Genomic DNA, 27,785 nt, shown 5'->3' on the forward strand with positions numbered 1-27,785 from the left:
TGGCCCAGCGCCCTGGGACCAACTTTCAGACCCCAGAATCAAAATTGTCTCAAGGAAATAAATGGCCCCAAAGGACCAGACAAGTGGGAAATAGAGTTAGACTCCCAGAACTGCCCTCCTCAGGACCTCTCTGCTGCGTAGCTGGAAATTCCAGGTAGCCCTGAGGCCAAGGATAACATCTGGGGGAGCCTTTCAGAGCGCGTGCTATTTTATTATCATCATCACCCCTAAAAGCTTCAAAGCGCTTAGCAAGCCTTGTGTCATGTGCTTTACTTCTCTCATCTCAGTTAATCTTCAACAACCCTCAAAACGTAGGTGTTCTAATTAGCCCCATCTCACAGGGGAGGCAATTGAGGCCAAGTCACTTGTTAAGGCCCTCCACTGATTGGTAAAGCAGAGCCTCCAAGCCTATCCTACTCCAAAATTCAAGGTCTCGGGACCCTTTTCTTTTGGAATAAGAGCTCCCAGAAGGGCGGACGTGGCATACAGGCAGCACCTTGGACAGCGTCTACTACCTTCTTGGGGCTTGCAAAGTAGGTGCTCAATAATTGTAATGCTCCTTCCAGGCTAAAGATTTCCTGTATTAAGACCATGCACGTGCTCCCAGACCTAGTTCTTTTTCTACCTCTGGTTTTATAAATGCTGGTGACAAACCGATTCTGATTCATATGATTCATCTTATGTGAGGAAAGTCTGACCCTAGGTTATCTGATCAACCCTGAGAAATGACAACACAGCTAGGGTAATAACTTGAGGATAACCATGACCAGTTTGATCATTACCACTTGCTGTTAAATGAATCGTAAAACTAAAAGTAAGATTTATATGGGAAGGCAAAGAAAACTTAGTCAAAATAATTTTGTATAAAGAAAAAAGTTGTAGGATTCCCATTACTTGATTTTAAGAATTACTATGAAGCTACAGTAATGAAGACAGTATAGTATTGGTAGATGGAGAGATACATAGATTAGTGGGTCTTGAGAAATAAAAAATGGAGTCATACAAGTATGTCCAGCAGATTTTTGACAAAAGGGCAAAAGTAGTTCAGTGGGGCAAAGGGAGTCTATTCTTCAAATGATGTGGAAGAATGGACACGCATATGCCAAAAAAATTACCTCTAATAATTGTAATGCTCCTCCTCCCTTTGCCCAGACCTTCCTTCATATTGGGGGGGGGGGGGGCGGCCAGTGAGGAAAGGGGAGTGTTCCTCTGGAGAATGACTCTGGAGAGATAAAATTTGGAATGCAAAAATCACCTGCTGGGCCTCAAGAGCTAGGGTTATGGCCAAGGGCCCCTCAGGCGCCTGGACCCCAGCCCATAGAACAATATCTTCCCACAAAGTCACATGGCAAAAGGTGAGTCCTGTTTATTGTCTTTCCCTCTTTCTTCATAGAAAGGTGTGCTGAGAACTGGAGCAAAGCAGAGCTGGGACCTCTAAACCCATAGGAAGTACCTCGGACCCAAGGTCGTCCTGGTTTACTTCAAGCTCCCTGACTCCAATTCACCTCGTATCCCTTCTCAAGCTTTTGGCTAAGATCAAATGAAAATTCACCTCTGTTTTACTCTCTACACACTCCATGCTCAAGAATCTTGCAGTGTAGTAAGGAAATTCCTTATTCTCCTGTCTGTTAAAAATCAAGGTTTTTGTGTCAACCCAGCTGAAAGCTACCGCACCGTGTCATCTCTGTTAGGGTCACCTGTAAGGAAAAAAGTAAACAACCCACTCTTGGTGGGACTCTCCTATAGTTACTGAATGGCCTGTGGAGTGACACCTACCTGTAAGCTTTGACTGAGTGTACAAAAGGTGCTAAGCCCTGTCCAAGTCCTCACTATTCCAGCGACAGTAACAAACACATTCTTGTGGTACAGGCCAAAATTTTACAGACCTCATTTTGTTTAAGATCATCTACAATCATATATGACAAGCATTATCATCCCCATTTTATAAGTGAGGAACCTAAGTCTCAGAGTATCTTACCTAAGGCCATGCAGCTTAAAAACAGAGAAACTGGGATGTACTCTCTGACAACTTGGTCTGGCTCTCCAGAAACTTTCCCCACCATATTTTTTAGTCTGGCAGGTTCATCCACAGTTCAATAGCCCCAAATCCTTGTCTTGTGGAGTGCTCAGGTTCTGCGAAAGAAGACCTCCTTCTAAGAGAGGGCTTCATGGGACTCCCTGGACCCAGTCATGACAGGAGGAAAACCTTTGGGGATTTCTAAAATATCAAAGTTAGTGATCAGCAGTCTTCACCATCTTCACCACCCAAAGCAAATGTTGGAAGACAATGGTTAAAGTCAAAGTGTCACCAAGAGTCAAACAGTAGTGATGTTGCCAGTGTCTACCATTCTTTGTGGGGTCTAAAACCCAAATGGGCTTACTGCATTCTTCTCACTTAAATACTTCTTCCTGGCTCTCAGACCAGACCAGAGCAAATGGGTCTCCCAGAAAAGACCCTCCTTCCCTAAGACCTTTGAGACAACACCCTCCCCAGTTTGGAGCCCCTGTAAATCAGGGCCCCAGAAAGGCCTGGCAGGAATGGAATGGGGTGTGTCTTGGCAAGGGGGCCTGCATGTTTAGCACAATGACCTGATTGTGTGACTTGTTCCAACTCAGCAGCGCTCTGGTCACATGTCCCCTGGGCAGCAGGTGCTGTGACCTTTGCCCAGAGATTTGGAGCCCTTGGTGTCAGGGCTGAATGCCAAAGAGGAGGAGGTTGGCTTTGCTGTCCCCCACCCCTGCCCTTGGAACCTAGGGGAGGCAGCTCCCTATACACCTCTCATTGACCATGGCCAGGACCTGAGCCCAACTTCCACCTAGATTTTCCTCCAAGCATCCTCAGATGCCTGGAACAAAGAAGGATTTGGGCAGGCAGGCTTCTCAGGTAAAAAGTGAAGGGCTACGGAGTTTCTGCTTCTACCACCAGCTGCCAGGAACCAATGAGGGGCATTCATAGCTGAGACTTTGGCCCAGTGTTTGTCTTGTTAACTGCTGTGTGCCCAGTGCCTAGCACCACTCGGTTACAATTAAGTCATTGTTATCCTTGCTGTTACCATTCATTTCATCAAACCCTCATGCAAGCCCAAATGTTTACTGAGCTCCTCCTATGCACCAAGCACTCTTCTAGGCATGGAGAACACAAAAGTGAGTGAGACCGACAAACACTCCCTGCCCTCATGCCACTTATCTGTTACTGATGGGGAGAGGGGGAAGGTGACGAACAAATAAATACATGATCAATAATAGGTCAGTGGCAGAGAGAAATAAAGCAGAGGAACAGGGATAAAGAGTCAGGAAGAAGGTTGCAATAAGGGGGACTAGAGAGGGGTTCCATGAGAAGGTGGTTGGGGCCAGGACTTGGAGGTGAGGCAAGCATCAGACTCAGCGAGTGAGAACAAGCCTGGCATGTCTGAGGAAGGTCAAAAGGCCAGTGCAGCTAGAGCAGAATAAAAGAGGAGACGCAAGGAGACGTATGAGGAAAGTGACGGGGTGGCGTGCACTGATGGAGGAGGACTTGGGAGCTTTGTCATTTTCTCTGAGTGATCAAGGGAGCCACCAAGTATGCATTGGAACATATTAGAATCTCATGCCAGCATATTTACATAATATAGTATATATACACATACACTATTATTATATATAGTGAGAAATTATAAATATATTTGATATATATTACATGTAGTATTCTCCATTATTATATAGTCGATATACATAATAATACATAGTAATAGACATACGAACAGACACATATTAAATGAAATCATGGATATGACAGCATTTATTCACTATAGTGTATCAGGCTACAGTATTATTACTACCTAAGGGTTTTCAAGATGCTTGCACACACAGTGGCTCCCAAGAGCCAACCCAATGAAATTAAAAGCACTTTGTATTGAAAACAAGAGAACTTGGGTGTAGGGACAGTGAGTGTTTTTCGCTCAGGGCACAACTCTAGGAAATGCTTCCCTATGCTATTACTTGGGAGCTGGTACACTTTCCAGCTTCTACATTCTTCTTTACGGAGATGGAGACGTGAAGGCCCAAGAAGCTGCTTGACCTTCCCGAGGTCCTGCTGCTTCAGTCCGAAGCCTGGCACCCACACCTTGTATACCTTTCCACTCCCTCCTTCATCCCATATCATTCAGCCGCAAGGGGGCTACTGGTATCCAAGTCTGGATGGGGTTTGAAATCCAAAACCCTGGGCAACTTGAGGCACATGTCCCCTCCCGATCTCATCTGTCAGCCAGTCTATAACAGTCTGACCCACGTCTCCATCCTCTCATGTCTGATCTGTCATCAGACAGAGATTTCCCTTGGCCATTAAGAGGTTTTGAGGTGAGAAGAGCTAGATCTGCCTACAGCAGTTACAATTTTGGGGGACCCAATATCAGAGCTCTCCAGAGGACGCAGGAAGATAAGCCAGGACTAGCACTTATATTCAGTCTGGTCTTTGTAGGGCTGCAGACTGTCACCACCAGACCAAGGATGAAATTGAAAGTCAAGAGCTGGCTATGACAGTATTTCCACCACCCCATCTCCAGCATTGCTTCTCTCCAGACCCAATGTTCCCATCGCCGCCCCCCAAGGGGAATCATGGGAACACAGTCTCTTCCAGCCTGCAGCCTGTCTGCCTCCAACCCACTGTGAGGAAGAATTTTCTAAAGTTGCAGTGAGAAAGAACTTTCTAAAACATTTAGAATATAACTTAGAATATATTTAATATTCTAAATATATATTAAATAGAATATATTTAATATTCTAAATATGCAATTCAAATACATTTAAATGTATTTAGAACATTTAGAATATATTTAGAATAATCTAAATTCCTTAACATGCCTACAGGACGTTAGTGAGCTAACCCTGCACAAATTCTCAGTCACATCTCTCAGCCCATACCACACATGCACACACACACACTGCAATGGCATTTCATTTCCCACTACAGTGAGTTCTGTTCCCTAAATGTGCCTGGCACCCCCTGGCCTCTGGACCTTCATACTGTGGATTTCTTTCTGTCCATACAAGAATATTCGACCTCCATTTCCTCCCATTCCTCTATTTGCCTGGTTGATTGCACCTCTTTCTTCAAATGTCTGCTTAGAGGTCCCTTCTGAACAGCTAAGGCTCTGTGAGGTGCCCTGCTCTGTGCTCCCTACACCTTCCACTCCCCACTCCAGCCCCATCATGGCACCCTGCAGGAGCCTGCCTCATTGTTCCGTAAAGATATGATTCTTGTTTGGGTCACTACTGTGTTCCCAGGTCCTAGCAAGGTGCCCAGCACTTAGTAGAGGCTCAGTAAACACCTGTGCAACTAAATTCATGGAAAGGAAGGGAAGGAGAGAGGGAAGGAAAGAGAAAGACTCTCCTGGTGAGGTAACCCTCACATTACACTCATCATCATAACTGCTTCAAATTCATCATTTCTTAACAGTTTACAAACCACTTTCACAGAACCTTACTGATAGGATGTGAATATGATATGCATTTTTTTTTTTTACTAAGTATAGGAACCTGAGAATCAGAGTAATTGACTTTCACAAGATCACATAGCTCAGGGCAAGGCTGTGTCACAAACCGAGTCCTCTCTGATTCTGAGCTCACAACTTGTCAGGCTCTGAAATACAGAGACTGAGTCTCAAGCATGAGGGGCCAGCTCCCTCTTAATTCCTGAAGGAAAGACCATAACAGTGAGTTCAATCACCCAGTCTGATCCGTGAAGGTGGCCTTGGGATCCCGGAGGTTGCAGTGAACCCTTTCTTCATTCCCTAATTAGTTCTGAGCAGTCAGGAATGTTCTCAGGGAGAAGAGCATTTCCCGGTCAGGATGCCCACCCTGACTTCTGTACACCTTTGTCCCTGCCTGGAGGATGACAATGACCCTGGATTAGGAAACCTCACAAGTACCTCTCTTCTTACTCTGCCTGATCTGCTTACCTTCCATCTTTAGAGGAATGTTCAAGAGCAATGAAGAGAGAAGCCAAACCAGACTACTAGGAAGCCAATTAGTCCTGCCTATTTTAAAGGTGCCCAGACTGTGCCCCGATTCCATTTCTCATCTCCTATCTTGCCAGGAAAATATTCACACACATGCACAAAGAGTTTGTTGCAAACCAATTTTGATAAGAAAAAAGGTGGAAGGCAAAAATACATGGAAAGGGGGGCAATTAGAGTGCTTTCAATCCATATTGTGGACTATGATTGAGAAGTTCAAAGGTAGAGCTATGTACTGACATGTAGAAATGTTCAAGACATGGCTAAGCGAATAAAAGCAACTTGCAGAGCAAAATTCACAGACAGTAGGCTACTCTGTATGCTGAAACACACGCTCCTAAAACAAAGGTCATAATTTCTACCATAACAGACATAAGGAACGAATAGCGAAGTTCTGGAAGGACAAACATCAAATAGATAACAGGGTTACCGCTGGCTAAGGACTGGAGGATGGGAGCCATTTATCATTACTGTTTGAATTGTTTTTGATATATTATGCATGGAAGGAAGGAAGGAAGAAAGAAAGAAAACTAGCTAAGACTCTAGCTTTTCGAGAAAGTGGCAGTTGGGTCAGACGTCACCCACCACGAAGCTCAGCCTGAAGAGGCAGAGCTCTAGAAGCCACATGCCAGCCCTCCCAGGAATGGTGTCTTCTTCTATTCCAGACTCCACTCTCTGGATCCCCAGGAACACTTTCTGGGAGGAGAGTTCTCAGGCTGAAGAACTTGGCAGGCTCCTCGGGCAATGGAGCCGGTTCTGATCCATGAGTGTGGTCCTGGATACTCAGAAGATAGGGGCCAGGATGCTGGGTGAGTGCACATCTGCAGATGGCCGGGAAAAAGAAAGAACTCACGTATGCCACAGGAGGACCAGCTGTCCTAGGACCCAGAATGTTCCATCCTCCTTCTCTGCGCTCCCCTTCTTCGATGACCACCTTTGGTGTTGAGTATCATGTCTTCTGGTGTTGAGTATCGTGGCAGTGATGCCATTCTCAGAAACTGTGGCCTCTATCATCTCCACTGTGGCCAACATTCACGGAGTACCCACTGTGCTCCAAGCACTTTATCTGACTTAATCACTGCAATATAATGAAAGAGAAGGACCATTAATAGTTCTGCTTCTCAGATTCAGAAACTTGGGCTCAGAGAAATTTGATTGGGTGACTGGCACCCATTACACAGCCCCTACAGGAGTGTGCCAGGGTTCAGCTTTGGCTGCCAGACCCCCAGCCCTGCCGTCATGACTCCGACACCATCTGCACGGTGGAGGACAGCATCAGGATCCAAGTGGGAAAAGATCTCTCCCCGGACTCTGGGCTCTCTGTGCTGGAGTGAGCTCTGGGGGAAGTGATTCTACTTAAAAGACTGAAGTCTCTCCCAGCAGACAAGATTGAAGTCTATAACTGACAGGGAATGGGGAGGATATAAACAGAAATCAGCAAGACCACAGTACATAATATGTGAGGTTCAAAGGAGAAGAGCTTAAGACAAATAAAAGGAAATGCTACCTTATATGAAGAGGATACGCCTGAAAAAGAAAAAAAAAAGAAATTTAAAACAAAGTTTTGAAACTTGCATAGGTTTAAGGTCTGCGGATCTAACGTAAAACATTGAGACTGCCATTGTTAACACTTACTTAGAGAATGCATTGTTAACATTTGCTAAGGGAATAGAATGTAAATGTTCTCACCCACAGAGATAGAGAGAGAGAGAGAAACATGAGGGGTGATGGATGTGTTCATTAACTAGATAGTAGGGACTCTTGCACAATATATACAACATATTCACATGATGTTCACCTGAAATGTCCTACAATTTTATTTGTGAATTATACCTCAAGAAAGCTGAAAAAGAAAAATGTATAGGTGGATGATTCCCTCGTTCTTGCCACAAACGAGTTCTGTGTCTGTGTTTTGCCAAATGTGTGAGAATTCCTTGAGGGAGAGGTGGAATGCATTGTGACCCCAACCTTTGCTTTGTTTTTTATTCTTCCATTTACCTGGTCTCTCTGAGGGCCAAGGAAACCTCTGTCTCTTCACTAGGGGTCAAGCCCTTCGGCCACAGGTGGCCCCTGAAACTGACAAACGAAACTCATTTTCCAGTTTGTTTTCAAGTTTGGTCCAACAGCCTTCTGGAAGCTACAGAGCTGTCCACGCCCTTGAAACATCCCATGGGGTAGCGGAGAGAATGCGGGCTCAGGTTTTCAATTCCGATGAGCCTGGGTTCAGATCCTGACTCTGCTGCTCAACAATGGGGTGACCCAGAGCGACCTGTATGCCCCAGCTGCCTCAAAACTCAGCTTTGCTGGGTGTGTGTAAGGCACTTAATAGCCCCTAGCATTAGATGATACCTTGTGAATAATAGTAGTGGTGGTTGTTATTAGAAAGCAATCCTATGCTTCACATCCCCTCAAGGTGAGAGTGTGTCTATCCTTTTGTGGGGGCCACCAAACAAGGATGGACGTATTGCTGGGGCACTGGAGGAGAGATACAAAAATCAGGGTCCAAAGTTGTAAACCCTCAGAGCTCCTTCTCCAAAAGCAAGGAATCCAGGGGCTTACAGCAGAATGCAAGTAGTCTTGAGTCCAGCCTAAGCCCAAAGTGTGGCAAAGCGCCCAGAATTGCTCTGTTCAGAATACGGGCAGCCTTCCAGGGGCCAGGCAGTGAAAGCTAGGGGCAAAAGGCATCTGAAATCTCCAGAACTTTCTCTATCCCTCAACCTCCCCCAACCCTGACCCTTCTCCCCCCCACTCCTCTGCAAGGTCCCTTGGTCTTTCCATCAGGGCCCCGGGCACTGCCAAGGGGTAGGGGAGGCCATACCCCGGTCTGTGGTTTGTATGAACAGCAGGAAGCTCTGGCAGTCCAAGGCCACAGAGAACAAAGCCAGCCTGGAGCCTGATGAAGAGCCCTGGGTCTGGGTTTTTTCCTTGGCGCCTCCCCAAAAGCAGCTGTCAGGAAGGCAGCCCACTCCAGTGCCCTGGCATTGGCCTGAGAAGATTCTTGGGCCCTGAATCCTGCTGCCCAGGGCTGGACCAGGAGCCTGGCCAAGGGGAGGGCATTCCTGCTGAGTGAGCTGCTCTCCTCTCTTGTGGCAGGAAAGTTTTCTGGCCATGAGGGTCTGACCTCACTCTGGCCACTCCTTGGGTTCCAGAACCTTCCTTCCCGAGTGGAGGGTGGGTAGGTGCTGGGGAGTAGGAGGAAGTAGGATGGGGTGAGCAGAATTTCTAACACTTAAGGCAGGACCTGGATCGCTAGTGTTTATATGGTCACTGAGTCATCCATCTACCAGCTGGGTAACCTTGGATATTCTACTTAACTTCTCTGGGGCTCAGTATTCTCATCTGTAAAATGGGTTGCAAAAGGACCTTGCTAATTATTTGTAGCTTTGAAAAAAAAAAAAACGATTAAAACTAAAAAAAAGTAGATGTGTTATCCCTGTATACCTCGTTCCTGTCCTTTCCTTCTGTCATCTTCCACTTCGCTTCCCCAGTGATGTTCTTTCCTACACAGGGGTCCTCCAGATAGCCCAGGTGCAGTCATCAAAAGGCTGCGAGTAGGCAAAGAACTTGAAAGACACATGCCCAGGACGTATCTCCAACCCAAAACCAACCAGACAAACACGCAGTTGGTGGCTTTTTCCAAACTGCCTTGTACACATGGGCCTTTCCTCTCACCTGCCAGGACCTGTATTTCTATTTCTGTGTTTGGACAGCCTGAGGGGGAGGGGTGGAACAGAGGCTCATTAATGATTGATTCTCTGGCAGGGCCACCAGGAGGCCTCTGGGCAGGCTGTCAGCCATTTCCTGAGGTGTGGGGACAAGGTAGAGATCCCACAGGGCTGCAGCCTCACAGGGCAAGCCTGGGAGGGGGAAAGGCAGAGCACAACCTGCAGGTGCCCTCAACACTTCTGCCCTCTGTGAAGGGGAAGTCGGGGAGTCTGGGGGCTCTGCCCAGTGCTGGCCCTCCCCTTCTGCCATTGGCTTTGCTCCCCTTTTGGTGGGTCAAACCATGCACTGTTCTCCTCACAGACACCTCAGCCTCCACAGCAGCCCACCCCACACACACAGCACATGGACTCACTGGCCCTTTCCTGTCCCACAGCTCACCTGTCCATTACCCCGTGGTTCACAGGGCTGTTAGAAAAACTCATGTTGCAAACTTTGGGAAGGGGATTAAAGGAATGGGCTTCTCCAGCAAAATTTCAGAGGAGTTATAATTCTACCCTTCTTGAAAGTATTGGTCGGCCTCTGTTGCCTAACAATAATTAACTTCTGTGCAGAGCTGTGGTTTCCAAAGGGCTTCCACGTTCGTAATTCTCTTCCTCTGCAGCAAATCTATGAGGCCGGTCTCACCCTCCACACTCCCCACCTGCACCCACATCCCACTGAATAAGCAAGTGAGGCTCAGAAAAAGGAGAGGGAGGGCGCCTGAGTGGCTCAGTGGGTTAAGGCCTCTGCTTTTGGCTCAGGTCATGATTCCAGGGTCCTGGGATCCAGCCCCACATGGAGCTCTCTGCTCAGCGGGAAGCCTGCTTCCCCCTCTCTCTCTCCCTGCCTCTCTGCCTATTTGTGATCTCTCTGTCAAATAAATAAATAAAATCTTTTAAAGAAAGAAAGAAAGAGAAAGAAAAGAAAAAGGAGATGGTCCTGTTTCCCATAGCCAGGGCGGAAACGCCCACCTTCTACCTCTTAGCAGAGGGCTGTTGGTTTCTTCCCAGGGAATGCATTTCAGTCCCAGAATTGTTTCCCATGCAGGGAGAGGGGGCATTGGCAGGTAAGCAAGGAGCATTTGGGGGGGCAGGGATCTTCCCCCAAGGCTGGCCTCTAGGTGGTCTGCACAGAGGAACTTCCAAGGCTTCATGTCAAAATGGGAGAGAGGGGTCCCAGATTCCCTCCCTGTCCTGTCATTAAGAAGTAAGGCCCATGGTCCATGCTGGAGTCCAAGGGGCCAAGGATCCTGAGCCACAAGGTGATAGGATTCTACCTGTGCACTTAAACAGCCACCTCAGTAGCCCGTGTAAACTCTGAGCTGCTTATAGAAACCCTAAACTACCGTCCTTCCTAATGCTGTCAGCTATGAGGGCCAACTCCTCCTGGTATGCCTAGGGCAGCTTGGTTTTAGCACCAAAAATCCCACATCTAGGGCAGGCTTTCTGTCTTATCTCAGGCAAACCCAACCACTGGCTCTGCTGATGTTGGCTTAATCCTGGGGGGGAAAAAGATCATGTTTTGAAGGCTCAGCAGGTCAACTTAGAATTTAAAAAAAAAAAAAAATTTTTTTTCACAGAATACTCCTGGGACTTAGGCAACTATACCTGACATGTATTTCAGACTCTTTGAATGTTAAACCTGAAAGAACATTTATTTCCGCAAAGAAACACTCAGATCTGTGGCCAGATCTGTCCAATTTTTAAAGGCAAGCCAAAGCTACTCTTTCTTCTCTAATTTCATATCGGCAATTAATCACATTTTCTTGGAAAAACAGAGTTCAAAAAAATTGTAACTGGATTTCAACCACAGGTTTCCAGTTGATCATCTCAGCATGAAAACCTTATGGGCCCCAAATCTAAGAAAAGCTGGAGAAGGACGTGTCGGTTTTAAAAATTATGTTCTAAATGTCCCATTGATCCAGGAGTCTCTCATTCGTGATGCTAGATTATCTTGAAATATTAAGTAACATCAGAAGAAGGCTTAAGATTTTTATGTGTAACTAAAATGTTCATAGATATGAGTTTTTGAAATACGTATTTTTTATTTAAATAGACATAATATAAATATATTTTAATGTATTTAGCTTAAATATTGAAATATATGTATTTCAAACTCTCATTTTGCAGAGAAGGAGAGTGATGTCAAAGAGACTGAGTTGGCGTTCTGATTAATAATTATTTTCTTGGGTTGGGCATCTGCCTTTGGCCCAGGTCATAATCCCTGGGTGCTGGGATCCAGCCCCAAGTCAGGCTCCTTGCTCAGTAGGGAGATGGCTTCTCCCTCTCCCTCTGCCTGCCACTCCCCCTGCTTGTGCTCTCTTTCTCTCTCTCTCTGTCGAAAAAATAAATAAAAATCTTTAAAAATAAAATTCTAAAAATTCCATTTTCCAGACCTTGGTGGCAGGGAAATAGGAAGCAGTAAGTTACCCATGTCCGATTTCTGATTGTGATTAAAAAGTACCAAGAGGCCTGGGTTTATCTCCTCAGTAGGGCTTACTATATTCTTCCTGTTTGCTAGCTCTAGAACTCTGCTAGGTCTCCTCCTGGCTGTCTGCTATCACCTGTAGTCCAGGGAAGGGATGCTCTCATGACATGCAAATGGGCTTTTTGCACCTTTCGTTTTCATATTTAAATGATTTTTTTAAATGAGCTCACAAATGAGACAAGTGGCTGTTTTGATCCTGTGAGAAGAGTTTTCCAGAAAAGGGAGCGGGGGTGGATTTATTTTGTCGAGTGGGAGAAAAGCAAGAATGGATGTGTGAGTTTCCATGGTGATTGGTACCTCTCAGTCCCTTGGCTTGGGAAGAACTTCTGAGGTTTGCAGAATTGTTTGGGTCAGAGCTTGGCGGGCTCACCTGGGCACTGCCTCCTTGGTGGAAGGGAGCCTGAGTGGACAGTCAGCCTCCATGTCTACTGCCCCAAAGCTCCCCTACGGAAGCAGAGTGGGCACCAGAGTGATCAGCTGGCCCACGGCAGTGTCCATCGGACCTGCGCCGAGGTCCACTTCCATCCCAACACCCTTGATCTTCCCTCTCCAGTGGTCTTACCAGAGAAGTACAGGATCTGGACATTTGGAAACCACAGAGCAATTTTAAATAACAATTTTGGGGAAACTTTTCACACAGTAAGGCCCCTATTGTTTTTGTTTAGGGCCATTGTTACAAATGTGGAAGATCCACTTGGGGACACGCATATTCTCTGCTCTTTCTTTTCACAAAATGATTAATTTCTATGAAATCAAGAAAGCCTGGGAGAGAGGAAGAAGCGAATTAACCTGAAAGATAAAACTTCTTTTTTAAAAATATTTTATTTATTTATTTGACAGAGGGAGAGGGAATACAAGCAGGCAGAGTGGGAGAGGGAGAAGCAGGCTCCCCGCTGAGCAGGGAGCCTGACCTGGGGCTCCATCCTAGGATCCCGGGACCATGACTTGAGCTAAAGGCAGATGCTTAATGACTGAGCCACCCAAGTGCCCTCAAAACTTTGTTTTTTCATTAAGAAACACTGTGTGTTTTTACACACACAGGCACACACACGTGTACACACATGCACATCCTCCTGAATGAGACATTCCCTCTGCCCCTTCACTCCCCTCTCACTCTGCTATCTCTGTTCTCTGTATCCCGCAGCAGTCCCTTCAGGCCAAGGAGTTGTGCTCCTGAGCTTGGCCATCTGGTCTGAGACTGGGGAGCATCCAGGCCCTGCCCCACCCCCACCCCCCCACACCCCCTATCTCCAGCCTGCAAGGTGCTCCAACACATTTGTTCGCACGCACCATCTTCCCTGGACCCAGCCTCCTGGACAGAAGAGAAAAACCTATGATCAAAGAGAAGGCAGCTCATTCCTACCCAAGACACCCCATCTTCTCCCCACCTAGGACCCCCAGCTCCCAAGGCTGCTGATTCCCCCAGACTAGGCCAGAGGCCAGCTCAGTCCTGTCCCCATCTGACACCCTTCCGTGCTAAAGTGAGATCTAGACCCTTACTGCCCGCCCTCTGAGCTGTTCTTTCAAGTTCAAAACCCCCAAAGGGCAAGAATGAGGGCTGGCTGGTGACGGTGTGTTTTGGAGGAGGAGAAGCCCTGTCAATGAGGTTATGGGACCATTTTCGTTAATCTAATAATGTGAGTTTGTGGCTCTTGTCTGGGAGAGATGGACGCAGTGGGTTCCGGGGCTATTCAGGGTTCTGCCTTGGAAGAAGTCCACACCAGTGCTGAGAAGGTCGGACCTTCCTGCCTTCCTGTCTCCAGCCCTATTTGCAGGCTTCTACCTTAAGAAACAGGCTTAAAAACAAAAGTTCCCTCCTATAGAAGAAAAGACTGCTTCCCCAGAGGGGAGGGGGGGTGAAAGAAGGGATGCAAGGTGTCACAGAGAAACTGTGTCTCTCACCTCTGGTAGTCAGTGACCCCAGGAGGACCCAGAAACCCTCATCCTCAGGCTCTGAGGCCTCCATCTCCCACTCTTCCAATATATCCAGGCCTGATGAGGTAGGGCTCAGCTGCCTCCCTCTTCTCTCTCCGCTGGAAACAGAAGCTCCAGCGAATGTTTCTAACTCCTGAGTCCACTCAGCCATGTCCCCCTTGCAAAATCCTCCCCTTCCCGCACCCCCCTGCACCCAGCCAGCCAATCCGCGGCCTGCGAGTCTCTCCAGACCCATCTCTCAGGGCCCTGGCGGGATAAAACCGGTAGGCGATGCCGGGTGGATGGGAACAAACTTCAGAACGAGGAGAGACGCAGGGCCCAGGGCACCCTCACAGGCTGACCCGGGCAGTGAGGGCCTGCGGCGGCCGGCTGGCCAGGTATGCTGCCCAGGGGTTGGCTGAAAGGTGACTGGGGGACAGCGGTGATTCGAGAAGGGAGAGGGGCCCAGGGAGCCTGGCAGTGTTTCCCCCTCCTGAGTTAAACTGGGTAAGGCTGGGGCAACAGAGGAAGAGGGCCCCGGGCTGGAGTTTGGGGCTCCCTCAGAGGACCCCCAATCCCGGATCCTCCCGGCAAACGTGTGTTAGCCCGGCCGAGGTGGGCCACCCTTCGCCTAAAAATCCTCTGACTCCAGCCACGTGATGAGAGCCTGAGGGATAGGGCCCGGGGAGAAGGCATAAGACAGGGACATCGAATCTCATGCCCCTTTCCCTGGGTCTGTGCAGGGCAGTGGCGTGGCGGCGGGCGCGGCGGGGACCTGCGTAAGGAAGCCCTGAGCCCTAGGCGGGCTGCGAGCGACTCCCTGGCGATGCCTCACAACTCCATCAGATCCGGTAAGGACGCGTCGCTGCCGGGACCCCAGAGCCCCCGCGTCGCCGTGCGTCCGTGCGTGCGCTCGGGTCGGTGGGGCTGGGGAGCTTACGCTCCGGGCTCGTGGGACCCACCTGCGCCGGGACGCAGCCGGGGGCGCCGCTGGCCTAGCTCTCCGCGGCGGCCGTCTCGCCGTTCTCAGGCCCCGAGGTCCCCCTCTCGGCCCGGCGAGCCGCCCTCCCCAGGCCTTGGTTTCTGCGGACCACACGGAGCGGTGAGGAGCTCTCCGTGCGGGTCAGAGGGGTGTCCCTCGCGCCGCACCTCCGTCTTTCATGTCCCATGGGGGAGGACATCCTGCGTCTCTCAGGCCCTGGGCCGCCCCCGACCTCTAAGCCCTCGAGCGCGGGTGCGCGCAGCTCTTGCTCCTGGCTGCCCTGGTGGGAGGTGAGCCCTGCGCACCCCTCAAGCGGGCGGGAAAGAAGCCCGTGGTCCGGGGCCTGCGGGGCCTCTGAGTGCCCTCAGCTGCTCTCGGACTCCTCCTTGCCGAGCCTGGGGCAAGCAGAGAGAGGCGCGCGTGGCGTCCGGCCTGCGAGCATCGGGCTGCCCGCGGGGCCGAACCCCCTCCCCAGCGGTGACCCGGCCCAGAGCCTCCCAAAGCGCTCCGGGTCCCTCCCTGGCCGGGGCGCCTGCTCTTCCCCGCCTCCTGGCCCAGGCCGGGGTTGTTGGGGGCGGCGGGGAGGGTGGGGGTAGGTGTTAACGGAGAGAGAGCCCCAGGGTCTGGGCCAGCGGGCGCGGTGAGCGCGGTGGGCACGGCCGCCCTGGCGCGCAGCAAGTGTGGACAGCCGGCAGAGACACGGTCCGGCCCCCGGTGATGGATGGAGCCGGGCGGGCCGCGGGGAAAGCGATTTATGGGGCCAGGGCGCAACGCTATCGATTTGGGCCGGCGAAGTGAGAGGAAATCAATATTTCAGATGAATTCTCGGCGAATATGAAGTCCCGCTCGGCAAACGGGACATTTGTTATAATAAGCAGGGTCGGATCGGGCACGGCGCGCGGCTGAGATCTCTATTTAGCCGAGAAAGCCACGAGTCCGAGCTTCGCCGCGCAGCCTCGGGTCCGGGGGCCGAGGCTCCACAACGAGGGGTGCGGGGAACCCCGCGAGGCTCCGGAAGGTTGCTCTTTTTGGCTTGCTCTAAGGTGGGAGAAGGAGTCAGCAGTACTTTGCCTCGCCACCTCCGTGCCCCTAGAAGAGCGTGGTCCGAGCCGTCCCGGCCACCTCTGCGGGCGCGGGGCCGCTTTCGGCGTGCGGAGTAGAGACCTCGCGGCCCTTCCCGGGGAGCCGCGGGGTCGGCGAGTCAGGGAATCGAGCGGACCTCCCTGGCTCCCCTTACCCTGCCGCCCTCCGGCGCCGCGCACGCTCCTTGACCACTTTCTGAGGCCGGGCCAGGTTTTCGCCCCTCGGTCATTAGCCGAACCCGGGTACAATACAGGACGTCGTCCCTGCCTCGGGATCGGAACGGTCTCTGAGGACGAGCTCAGTGCCCCTGGTTCCGGCCAATTCCTCTGGGTTCCCGATTCCATCTCCCCCAGCCCGCAGCCCGACCTTCCCCTGACCTTTCAGGCAATGGTAGGATTGGGTGCCCTGGGACCTCGAATTTACCGTGCTGCACCAGACCCCTTTCCCTCTGTTCTGCTAGAAATTAGACGAGGTCACGATCTCTTGGGTTGGCTTGATTTTGTTTTCGCTACCTATTTTCATTCTAGACGCACTCAGAATAAATGGGGATAAAAGAAGAAAAGGGGGGAAACGACACCATTTATTTTTACTTTATTTTTAATCAGCAACTGGCCCAGAAGATGTGAGGTCATTCCCCACTGGCTCAGATGCAAATTGTCCTTGGGTTTGGAGAGAGAGCCGTCCACTCCCTGCAGGGCCAGGACAGAGGTATTTTTCCGTTTAAGGAAGGCACAGGGTCTACTTCTAAACCTTCCCCCACAACAAATAAAGAAATAAAACTGCAAGGAGGGAAAATGAGCCTTTCTCCTTTCGTTTAATTTAATGCTAATAAAACAGAAGAAAACTGTAAAACACAGCTCAAGCATTTCAAGGCTATCCCATTTCTTTTCTAAATTGTCTTAACGAAAACCTGAGCCAGAGACCTCCCTCTATCTAATCAGTTTTCTTAACACCGTTGCCTATATTTAAAGATAAACTCATAAACTGACTCCCGTTTTTATAAGCCCATTTCTATCAGTTTTTAGCAGCTTCTCTCTTTTCCCCAGGCACTTCCATTCTTGAGTTGTCTTTTGCCAGGAGAGCTTCCATTTAAGTTTTCTCTGGAGCAGAATCCCGGGGTGCGCAGGCTAGGCGGTCACGGGGCTTTTCGCGGGACCGAGGCCGAGAGCACCCACCTTTTCCAAAAACCCAAGAAGTCTGAGAAAAGTTTCCTGAGCGCCCCCAAAAGCCCAAGAAGCCCGAGAAAAGTTTCCTGCGCGGCCCTGCCCACCCGACTAGCCGAAGCAGCTCACCCTGGTCTGGTTGACTCTCACTGTCGTTTGATCTTGCTTTGAAGAAAGGTCTTATATATATATTTTTCCCTACACGCTTTATTCTGAAGGGCTGCGGAGAACACACGGGGAATTATTTTGATTGTGCCGGTCAGCAATGGGCTGAACATTCTGTAAAATCTGCTGGGAATTTTGTAGCATCGGGGAACAAAGATCCTTTAAAGCACAAGACCACTTTTTTTTAATGTTTAAAGATAAATGCCGCATAAGTATTAAAATGAAAATAATTCCGTATCAGCAAGGAAGAGAGCTTAGTAAAAGCAAGCAGGTTGTCATTAAAAGTTATGTGCCAGAACTTGCCGGCAACCCTCTTCCCCAGCTACTGAAAATAGATTATTCAAGGGGTCAAATGAGATCCAGAAGGAACATGCCTCTAACTTCCTAAATCTGAGATGCAAAGCCCTGTTCCCTCCTCTTGGTCTATGAAAGGAGGAAAGGGGACCAAATGCATTTGGGAGAGATCTATTTTCTTCCCAGTTTTCTTGCCTGGGTTGAAAACAAGGTCTCCGGATGGGAAACAGTCTCAAGGAACATAAAGAGATATCGGGGTTCCTCAATTCATCTTTGTTTCAAGAGGGTCCGTCCTCCTACCCTCCTCAATGCAAGTTAATTAGGAGATAATTTAGCTACCTTGTGAATTAGTTTTAAGATAAGTATCTTTTCAAGCTTTGTCACTTTAATTGCCCCACTGATTGATAAGAAGTAATTATTTCTAATTGACACTTTTTTGATGTCCACTGGAAGCATTTATTTGGAACTTTTTTGGGTTGGAAGGAAAGTTAATTAATTTCATCAGTCTCTACCCAAAAAGACTCTGCCTAATTTTGCTGAAGAGGACAAAGGAAATGGAGGAAAAATAAGACAAAAAATCAGTCTCATGAAATTTTAATCACTGCTATATTTTTATTGAAAGGAGATCATCCACTAATACGATAATATGTCAAAACTTTCTATTTATGGCTTCAAATATCTAATTTAAGAGGGTAGCTCTTTATTGGGTATATATTTTTCGATGGATCTACTCCCAACCCCTTCAGATGCTGACTTCATTTTGAAGGTTACTACAGTTTGTAATTAATTTTTGTTAAAAGTAAAATCGATAGAACTCCATATGCTCAGAATAAATGGCATAATTTTCATAAGAGCTAATTGTAAGAAAGACTTACTAATCATCATCCCTGTTCTGTAATTATTGATAGAGTTGGGTATGAAGGTGAAACTTTACTTCGGTGACATGCCTTTTTATACTTAAACCTCGGAGTAAACAGTTTAATCATTCACACCCTCCAGAATATGTTACTGTGAAAGAGAAAGAAGGGACAGAATAAAGAGCAAAAGAAAGACCCTGAAAGGAGGCAAGGGGGAGGGGGAGGGGAGGGGGGGAGAGAATCAAAATGAAAGAACGTATCACAGAAGCAAAGGTAGCCAGGTGCACAGGACCTTTGTCATTCAATATATTAAAATGGGAATTCTACTTCAAAACACATCCTTTTGAACACAGATCTCTACCATAGCCCTAAGCAACCCCTAGACACCACAGGCAACTTCCTCACTTTTCTATGCATGAAAAGAAGCAGGATTTTCAGGAGCCAGCTGGTCTGGCTCTTGGGTGTCTAGATATCAAGGTCTTGATTTGGTGGTGTCCCTAAAAAGGAAGCAAGAAAATACGCATTGTGCTCTGGGGGCTTGTAAAGAGATTTGAGTGTTGTTTATTTTTATTATTAAAGCCCCTGGGATCTTCATTCCTAGCTGTACACCCACAATCTTTCCATAGATGGACTTGCAACTCACTGACAGAAAAACGTTTGCACACAAACCCAGAGTGGAGACACATACTTGCACACACTCATGCACGACTGAAACGAGAGAAGCACAATCAGACAAGATGCGCTCCTGCCAGGTTAATTTCAGCCAGTGCCTTTCTCATTTATGTATAAAATCTTGTCTGCTTTTAATGATGTTTCTCCCGGATTACGTGGAGCTGCAAGAATGAGGAAACATTCTAAATGAAAAAAGAAATTTAAGACGTACAAACAGCAGATAATATCACATACCAATCTCACTATTAGTAAAACTGAAAAAATATATAAATAATGCAAAAAAAAATCAGCAAGGGAGAGTTTAGTAATGGAAAATTCCCCTGCAATTAAATGAAACAGTAATTTAGTAGAGATATGCCTGAATGAATTAGCATTTATTAATTGGTTCTCATAAAAAACAATTTGCGTGTGTGTTTCCGAGGGGGGGGGAATATTTAAAGTATTTATTTTTCATGGGAAAAGTGCCTCAAATATTCCTATCAAATTATGGAGTGATCATATTGTATTTTGTGAAAAATCCCAGTTTTCTCACGGGGGAATTTCACCTGCCCACAAAGAATGCGGGTTGAGGGAGAGGAGTCCTTTTAAATCAGAATAGAGCTAGTCCCCTCTTCTCTTGGGACATTTCCAAGTACGAAACCAATGGGAAACCCATTGGCAGGGTCTGTTATGCTCAGAAACATCCAAGCCTGGTACTGAGCAGACTCCCAGGTGACCTGTCTCCTCTGGGGCACGACTAACTGAGGCAGAGAAGCCTGCTTTGTGGCTCTGCCCGCCCCCACCTCCCCCCCAACCCTCAGCAGCCAGCCCGCTCCAGCATCCTCGCCAGCTCAGGCAGGAACTGCAGTTTGTAATCTCAGCGAGGAGCTTGCTAGGGTTGACTGGTGCATGGATGTGTTTACTTTCTCTCGCCACAGTTGGTCTGTCTTCAGTTCTAAGCATTTTAAAGCTGCTCTATTTATCAGTCCAAGAGGGGCCGAGCTCTCAGTTGCGCTCAGAAAGCTTTGAGCTCTAGGGTTCTGAGGACACAAGGAGCCAAAAGATAAAAGAAACAATTTCGTTTAAGGAAAAAAAAAAAAAAAAAGATGGTTTTAAAAGGAGAGGACAGGAGAATGCACCCCTATCCAATTGGCTTTTGTTTCAGTTGAAACTTGGGGACCGGCTGAATCACTGGCCCCCACAAGCCCCCGCTCCCTTAGGAGATAGGATACGGGGATATAAAACATCATATAAAAAGAGGAGAAGGCACCCCCATACTCCGAGTTCGTTGGGGGAGTGATTCTTTTCTGGGTTCAGAATGGAACACTTTATAGTCCGAGTTCTTTTGGAGAAAGAGCTAGAAGACATTCTGCCTAGGAAGTATGTGCAGGGACCGCACCTGCTTCTTTGCGGGGAGGAAGAGAGAAGAGCCATCCAGGGGTCTCTCGGTTCCTGAAAGCTCTACTATCCCAGGCCAGTCCCAGGTCATTCAGTCAGTGATCAGTGACTCCATGATGGAGTCTCTGGGTAGGGTGGGTGGGCAGGCATCCACTCTTCCTCATTGTCAGCTCACTTTTAAGTGGACCTTTGAGGGTCATAACTATTTCCTTAAGTCCAGAGTTAATGTCGACAGTCCTGTTTGGGTTTTTTGAAAGCCCCTCTAGGTCTCTCCCTCAGCCAGGTGGGGACACGGTGAGTAAATGTCTCTTCCATGGACCAGGGGCCAGAAAAATCTTCCCAGGAAGTTTTCTATTTTAAACCCACAATTCATGTCATGAGTCTAGGCTTTGCCCTGACTGGGGCTCCTTCCCCAGGAATGGGGCTGGGCAGAAACCAGCATCTCCTTCCTTGAGGCATGTCCAAGGTCAAGGGCAGGGAGGTTCAGGAGGTCCCCGGGGAGGGGTGGGTTCTGTTTCTGTGTTCATTCCTCAGGATCCCTCCCTAGTCCCGAATGCCAAATAAGATGCCAAGTCTTGCTAAGGCTCGTCACAGCCAGCCCCACGCTACACTGGCTTTCCCAATGCCACTTTTAGAGTTAAGAAAGAGCTCAGCACACCTTGGCACTTAGTGAGTCCTCAGTAAATGAAAGCTGGCTTAGTATCTCAGCGGGCTCTTCCTGGGATGGTTTTCCTCAGCTTCTAATTTAATTCTTAGGACTCTAACCAGGCAGCTACTGTTTTTGACATTTTTGCAGAAGAGAAGACAATGGATGCTAAGAGAGGCTGATGTGACTCCAAACCCCTTTCTTCCACCCACCCTCTTTGCCAAAGTCCAGCTCATTCAAACTCCCTGTACCACTGCATGGTTCATGCCTGCAGCTCCGCTGGGAATTTGGGCCAGAACCCTTGATGAGAGAAGGTGTGAGGGCCTACAGGGACAGCAGTCGTGACAGCAACAGGCAGGGCCTTCTGTCTGTCAGCTTGTTCTCCTCATCTGGGTCCCTAACACTCCCACTCCTTAGAATAGACCCCTTTTCAGTGCAGTCCTTGGTCTTCCCATCTGCACAATGGGAGAAGTGGCACCCATGACGATGTCCCTCCTGGAGGTCACTGAGAGGAAGAAAGAGGTGATCAGCCACCGGGAAAGGCAGAGTTAGGGGACTTTCTTTTAATGCATGCCCCCAAGGCTGCCATGTTTCCACCTGCATCAAAAAAGGGGACAACTATTCTCCGACACCTCGATTTATCATAAGCCAGCAAGGAACTCAGTCCCTTGGCAGCTCTAAACTGCACTTGGCCTACCTATGTGCGTCCATTTCAGAGACTAATGAGTTAGTGGGTATGATGGACGTTTCCGAGTTACTGGGAAGACCCATCCACGACGTCAGGGGCCATCGCCGGTGCCCAGTCTCATTTCCCTGAGTTTAGGCTCATTCCTTCTGCTGCTTCCACAGAGTCCCTCTCACTCAGGGCTTTAAAACCAAATCATCTCCTCCTTCAGAGATGCCTCTGTGGTCCAGCTTGTAACATCAGCTGGTAATGTTTGCTCTCTTCGCTGTGAGAGTAGCTGGTTGCATTTCTCGGATGAAAACCCTTCTGTGGTTTAAGCGGAGAGACTGCGTGAGAGAGAGAGGAAAAAAAAAACCCTAAATATTTTATATATTTCTTTTTCTCTCACTTTTAACTCTGGGCTTTCTTCTCCTGTCTTCAGCCACAATGCTCATCAGTTTTTCTTTTGCACTTGTTCTCCTAAGTGGCCTTGGAGTGACCTGAGTAGTTAGTGCTAATTAGTCCCTTGGGACATATTGTCGCTGTCAGACCAGCACAGCAGAGAGGTCGGGGAGCTGGTTGGGTGACGCATCCAAGAAACAGCTTAATCTGCTGTCATCTTGTGAACTGCATGTTTGCACACCCAGGGTCCTCTGTGTGCATTGCATTTTTTATCCCTCAGCCTCTCTAGGAGGACAGCAGAACTATTATTCCTAGAATAAACTCCGGGGCCAGGAGGTGTCAGGAGGCAAGGGATTTTGCAGCCCCTGGGAAGCCAGGGCCATGGGAGCCTCCCCACCCCCACAGGCAGCAGGAGGGGCTTTGCCTTGGAGGCTCTGCCTGTGCTGACCTTGCTGTTTTCTCCCTGTGTGACCTAGGGCAAGTCAGTTGTCTCTCTGGGCTTGAATTTCCTCGTGTGTGTGCGCCTAGAATACAAAAATGTTGCAGGACTTCTAGAAAGTGCTGGAGTACGACCAGTATCCCCGCCTGGCACATAGCTCCTACTCAAGAGTTTGGGATTTTTCGGTTTTTGTTTGTTTGTTTGTTTGTCCTGCTCCATCCACTGGTCACAGGGAGGAGAGTCTCCAAAAATTCTCTAGGGCAGATGCCCTAGAGAAAATTACATTGTCTCAGCATTTCCTGTGAAACTCTGCAGGAGTAACTCACAACCCAGCATCCAAACTTTGTTCCAGTTAAAATTGAGGCCTACTGCCTAGGAGTGTTGGGTTAAGTGAAAGCACGCTGGGGAAGGGCTGGCTCGGACTCCCGTGGCCACTGTCAGCTGCTATAGGAGCTCACTCTGCAAAGTGAGTCCTTCTTTCATTCTACTAGAAAACCCAGTCATAGGGGAGACACTAGATCGGGCTATCCATGGGCTTTCTGTTGGAATCCAGAGCATGCTAGGGCTTTGGTAAAATGTAGTGACTTAGAGGACAGGTGCGTGGAAGTGGGTGTAGGGCTCCGCTGGGCGTGTAGTAAGGGAGAACCACACAAAGACACGTCTTGGTACTTGTTCTTAATTGACACAAAACCATATGGTTATGTTTTTAAAAATTCACTAATCTCTCTTTCCCTCTCCCTCCCTCCACCCTGTCCCTTCTTGCATTTTCCTACTTTGCGTAATAATAATCTAGCTTTGTCTTGGCCAAAAACCCTGGGTGACATTTAGTATTAGCTGAGCCCCAAATCACTGACCCCAGCTCTGTTTTGGTCTTCTACCCCAACCCTGAGATCGTTCTGTCAAAATGGTCCTTGGGCATCTGGCTGTGTCTCAGGAGGTGGAAGGGGTGGGGTGAGGAATGAGGAAGGGAAGGAGAGTGTTAGGGCAGGAGAGGTACTGGAGCCAAGATAGGACCCTGAGAGTCAGCGGTTTACTTCAGTGTAACAAGTCCTCATGGTGGGCCACCCACCATGTGCAGGGCGTCATGCCAGCGAGGTGGCACTTGCTGACCCGGTGACAGGGGTGAGCAGCACCTTCCCAGGGCCATTGGAGTCTTGTGATTCTCTGTCAAGGGGACAGACCCCTTGACAAGGAGGGGAAATAATTAGACCAAACAATTCAGTGGCGAATCAAGGACTAAAACTAACAATCTGGGTAGTGGGAACACCAAAGGTCATTCATTTATCTCCATCAGTCACCCCGGCCCAACCACGTCGTTGCTGACAGCGTGTAAAGCTCATCTGGCCTTCGTGAGTCTAGTTGGTCCTTGGAGCACTTGTTCTAGAGAGACAGCATTGGAGCCCGTGTGGGCTCAGCCGGCTCCGTGGGGGTCTACACCAAGGACCCCAGAGTGGGGTGACTGGCCGACTCATGGCAAGATGTTGCCAATCTGTAGGTACAAATGCCATGGAGATCTGCCCACATCTGCTAAATCAAAGCCTAGCCAGACACTTCTGATGCACGTCCTCCCTTCCCCCACCTTCAGAGACGTGCGGACTTCATAGGATTTCCCTTCTAGACCCCCCATCTCCTTGACAGTGTGACAAGGAGCAGGTCCTTCCGGTCCCCATATTCTGTGATGACATGACAGTGCCCCACACCGGGAAGATCCTCATGCCACCCAAGCTTTCCCCTCTCCTGCTGGCCACAGAGCTGTCTGGACAGCTGCCCCTAACGGTGACAGGTGGGCCCAGACCTCAGGCTTCTGCAGGTGAGACCTGCTCTCAAGAATCCTGCTGGCAGTGACACAGTGGCTATCTTGATGGCTTTCTCACAGCTTCGTCCCTGGCTGGCTGGCTCCTGTTGGCTGGAAGGCATCCATCTCCCCGGGAGATCTGAGGCCAGGAGCGCATCGTGCCGCTGCCCACACTGCTCTCTGCCCCCACCCCCTGGAAGTCACTGTCCGTACCACAGCAAGGACGCAATTGTGCACAGCTTTCTATTGTTTGCAGACAATTTGGTGTGCGTTTGCCAATCTGCTCCATGTAGATAGCGCCCTTGTTGAGGCCAGGTGAGCCTCTTTTTCCCCTGGCTGCTGGAGGACAAAAGGGAGTGCCAAAGGGGCTGGTGTCGGGGGTCTTATAAATTCAACCACTTACACCTGCAGGAAAATTGACGCACGGCTGTGAGGACTAGATGACCTCAGGCTTGGGAAGAGCTTAGTCGGGTGCTTCCCCCACCAGCGACCCCCCACCGGCCCAGCTCAGATACAACCTTCCCCTAAAGTCTTCCTTCCTCTCCAGCTCCCCAGGGCCCCCTAGCATTTTCTTCTTATGGCATGTTTGGCAGTCCACTGTGTGAAGGAATATTTCTATCTGTGGCTCTTGCCCTTCTAGATCTGGACTACCTGAACACCTTTGAGGCTGTGGGCCTCACCCAGAAGCTCCCTAGGGTTATGTGACACCAAATATCTACCTGGACCCAGAGTTGGGTCCAGACCTCACAAGCCTAGTGGCACAGCAGAGGCTCCATACTTCCGACCAGGGCCAGGTCAGGGACACTGGGCTGCCTTCAGAATGTGCTGGGGTAGAGTGAGGGCAGACTCAAGTCCAGAGAGTGCTGGCTGCGGCCTGTTCTAAGTGAACACTGACCCGGGGAACAGAGGAGGGAGGCCTCCCACACCTGCTGACAGGGACTGCTGAAGCCTAGGGAGAGGCACCAACACACACAGACACACATATACACAACAGGCACACTCCCATACACACAAACGTACAGAACCATACACATACACACTCACTGGTACACCCAGCCAGAGCTGGGACTAGGGTGAGGCACTGGGAGGGCAAGATTTAAGGACGCGCTCACTCTCAGGCTCATGCAAGGGGAAGGCTGGCCCCGAGAGTGAGGGCCTCCTTAAATTCTGTACCCTGGGTGCAGGGTGTCCTGCCCCAGTCCCCTGGACATGATACACATGCTCACATAGCCAGTTACACCCACACTCATATACACGTGGGTGACAAATGCTCACACACATACATACAATGCTTACTCTGTCTCACTAGGAAGTGTAAACACTAGGAAGAGGCCTTTACGGTGCGGAACACTGTCCTAGGTTTGTGGGTGATTAAAAAAAAAAAGAAGGCCAAAAAATCCCCTACTCTCAGGGACCCCAGAGATCCAGCCAGGAAAACCCAGGTGCCATTGCGAAGTCCCAATCTAGTCCACATTGCTGAGAAGCACCAGTAACAGGGTAGACGAAGAGAGGCCCAAGGTATCCGGGGGATCTGCTCTGTGTTGTGGGTCAACTCGGATCAATGTAAGCATGAGGTCCCTGGCTTGTGACCTCCCCTTTCTTGCAGCCTATGGTTTGAGGTGTGAGCAGAGGACCTCCAGTGTCTAGCCATGCCCTCCTCCCCGGAGATCCCATTTAAGTTCTAGGACAGAGGAATCATGAGGGTCTGCAGAGACCTGGGTTTCAAATGAGACCAAAAGACGGCCATTCACTTGGGCCACTCAGGAGACCAGTGTCAGAATCACTAGCAATACTCTGTCTCTGGGGTTCATACTGGCTCTTCCCAGACGAGGACACTGTTACCAAGCAGGCAGCAACAGCAGCGGGACCTGCTTATTCTAGAATCTGGCCTCTTGGTGCCCTGAGGACGGCAGCACTGAAGGCAGGTAGCTGAGGGTTGTCACTGGTGGGCTCCTTCCTCCACACAGACCATGAGAATATCCTGTCCCATCTTTCATCCCTGCTCAGAATTCCCCGGCAGCTCTCCCCGCGAGCCCTTCTGTCCTCAGCCTGCGGCGATGTGAACGCACAGGCCCCTGATTACAGAAACGTTCAGGGACCACGGGAGTGTGCCCCACAATTACATGGAGGCACAAGGGTTCTGCAGCGCTTGCATGGACCGATTATTATCAACAATGCGGTGGCATCGTGAATGCTTTGTACATTGGGTCCACAAATATTTGTATCACCTTCATAAATCAGTGATTCTCAAACCGCGTGTCGCTGCAGAACAGGCAGAGGTGCTCATTGATAATAATGAAACTGAGCGACAGTGGCAGGACAAAGTGCATTTGTGGACAAACCACCTTCAAGTTCAAGGTGTAATTTTTTTTTTCTATTTAAGGGCCACTACCTCGTATATTCCTTGGGATCTCGGATCGACTGAGCAGCACATTATACTTTTTGCTATGTGGAGCTTGCTGTTCAGGCGCCTTCTTGGTGAAATTGTGTGTGGCCTTCCTGAGGAGTGTCATAATAGTGTTGATGTGAGGCTAGGGCTGCCTGATGTCTGCCTGGCGGGCGTAGCACCCCCATTCTGTGAAATGATGAGCTGCGCAGGCCTGCATCAGAAGGTACCACGGAGAATTTGCATTTACCACCATCCAGGAAGGAGCCCCATCCCCAAGTCCCCACCTCTCTCACCTTTCCCTTCTCAAAAAGCCCCCTGCTTTCCAGGCAGGTGGTACCTGGCATGCGTGTGTCAGTCATGTAAAGGGAATCGGTGATCATGGCCAAGTAAGGACACTCAACCACACAACTTGTGCAGGTTGCTCCCCTGTCTTGCTCTGGAGCAGACTCAGGGTCAAGACACCTCTCCTGGAGCTTTCCTCCAAAGATCCTGCACCCCCCCCACACACTCTCTGTCCCAGCCCCCCTCCCCCGCCCCCTTATTCAGCTCTGGCTGTTAAAACACAATGCCAAGGGTACCTGGGGGCTCCATTCATTAAGCCTCTGACTCTTGACTTTGGCGCTGGTCATGATCTCAGGGTTGTGGGATCGAGCCCTGCAGTGGGCTCTGAACTCAGTGCAGAGTCTGCTTTTTCCCCCTCCCCTTTTTCCACCCCACACGGGCTCGCTCTCTCTCTCTCAAATAAAATCTTAAAAAAA

General features: G+C 49.3%; 1 protein-coding gene and 1 pseudogene across 7 annotated transcripts in view; both read left to right on the forward strand.

The window, feature by feature from the left end:
* The first annotated feature begins 548 nt into the window (after window positions 1–548).
* LOC122916663 lies at window positions 549–654 on the forward strand (annotated as a pseudogene).
* Window positions 655–14,886: 14,232 nt separating this feature from the next.
* Window positions 14,887–27,785, forward strand: part of PAX8 (paired box 8) — a 56,349-nt gene continuing 43,450 nt past the window's right edge. For all 7 annotated transcript variants that reach the window (XM_044261589.1, XM_044261593.1, XM_044261591.1 and 4 more), the window contains exon 1: window positions 14,887–14,950. In XM_044261589.1, coding sequence (XP_044117524.1) covers window positions 14,926–14,950 — 25 coding nt within the window. In that variant the 5' untranslated portion in view covers window positions 14,887–14,925. The remainder of the gene's footprint in view (window positions 14,951–27,785) is intronic.

Source organism: Neovison vison, chromosome 8, assembly GCF_020171115.1.
Source record: "Neovison vison isolate M4711 chromosome 8, ASM_NN_V1, whole genome shotgun sequence".
Classification (NCBI taxonomy): domain Eukaryota; kingdom Metazoa; phylum Chordata; class Mammalia; order Carnivora; family Mustelidae; genus Neogale; species Neogale vison.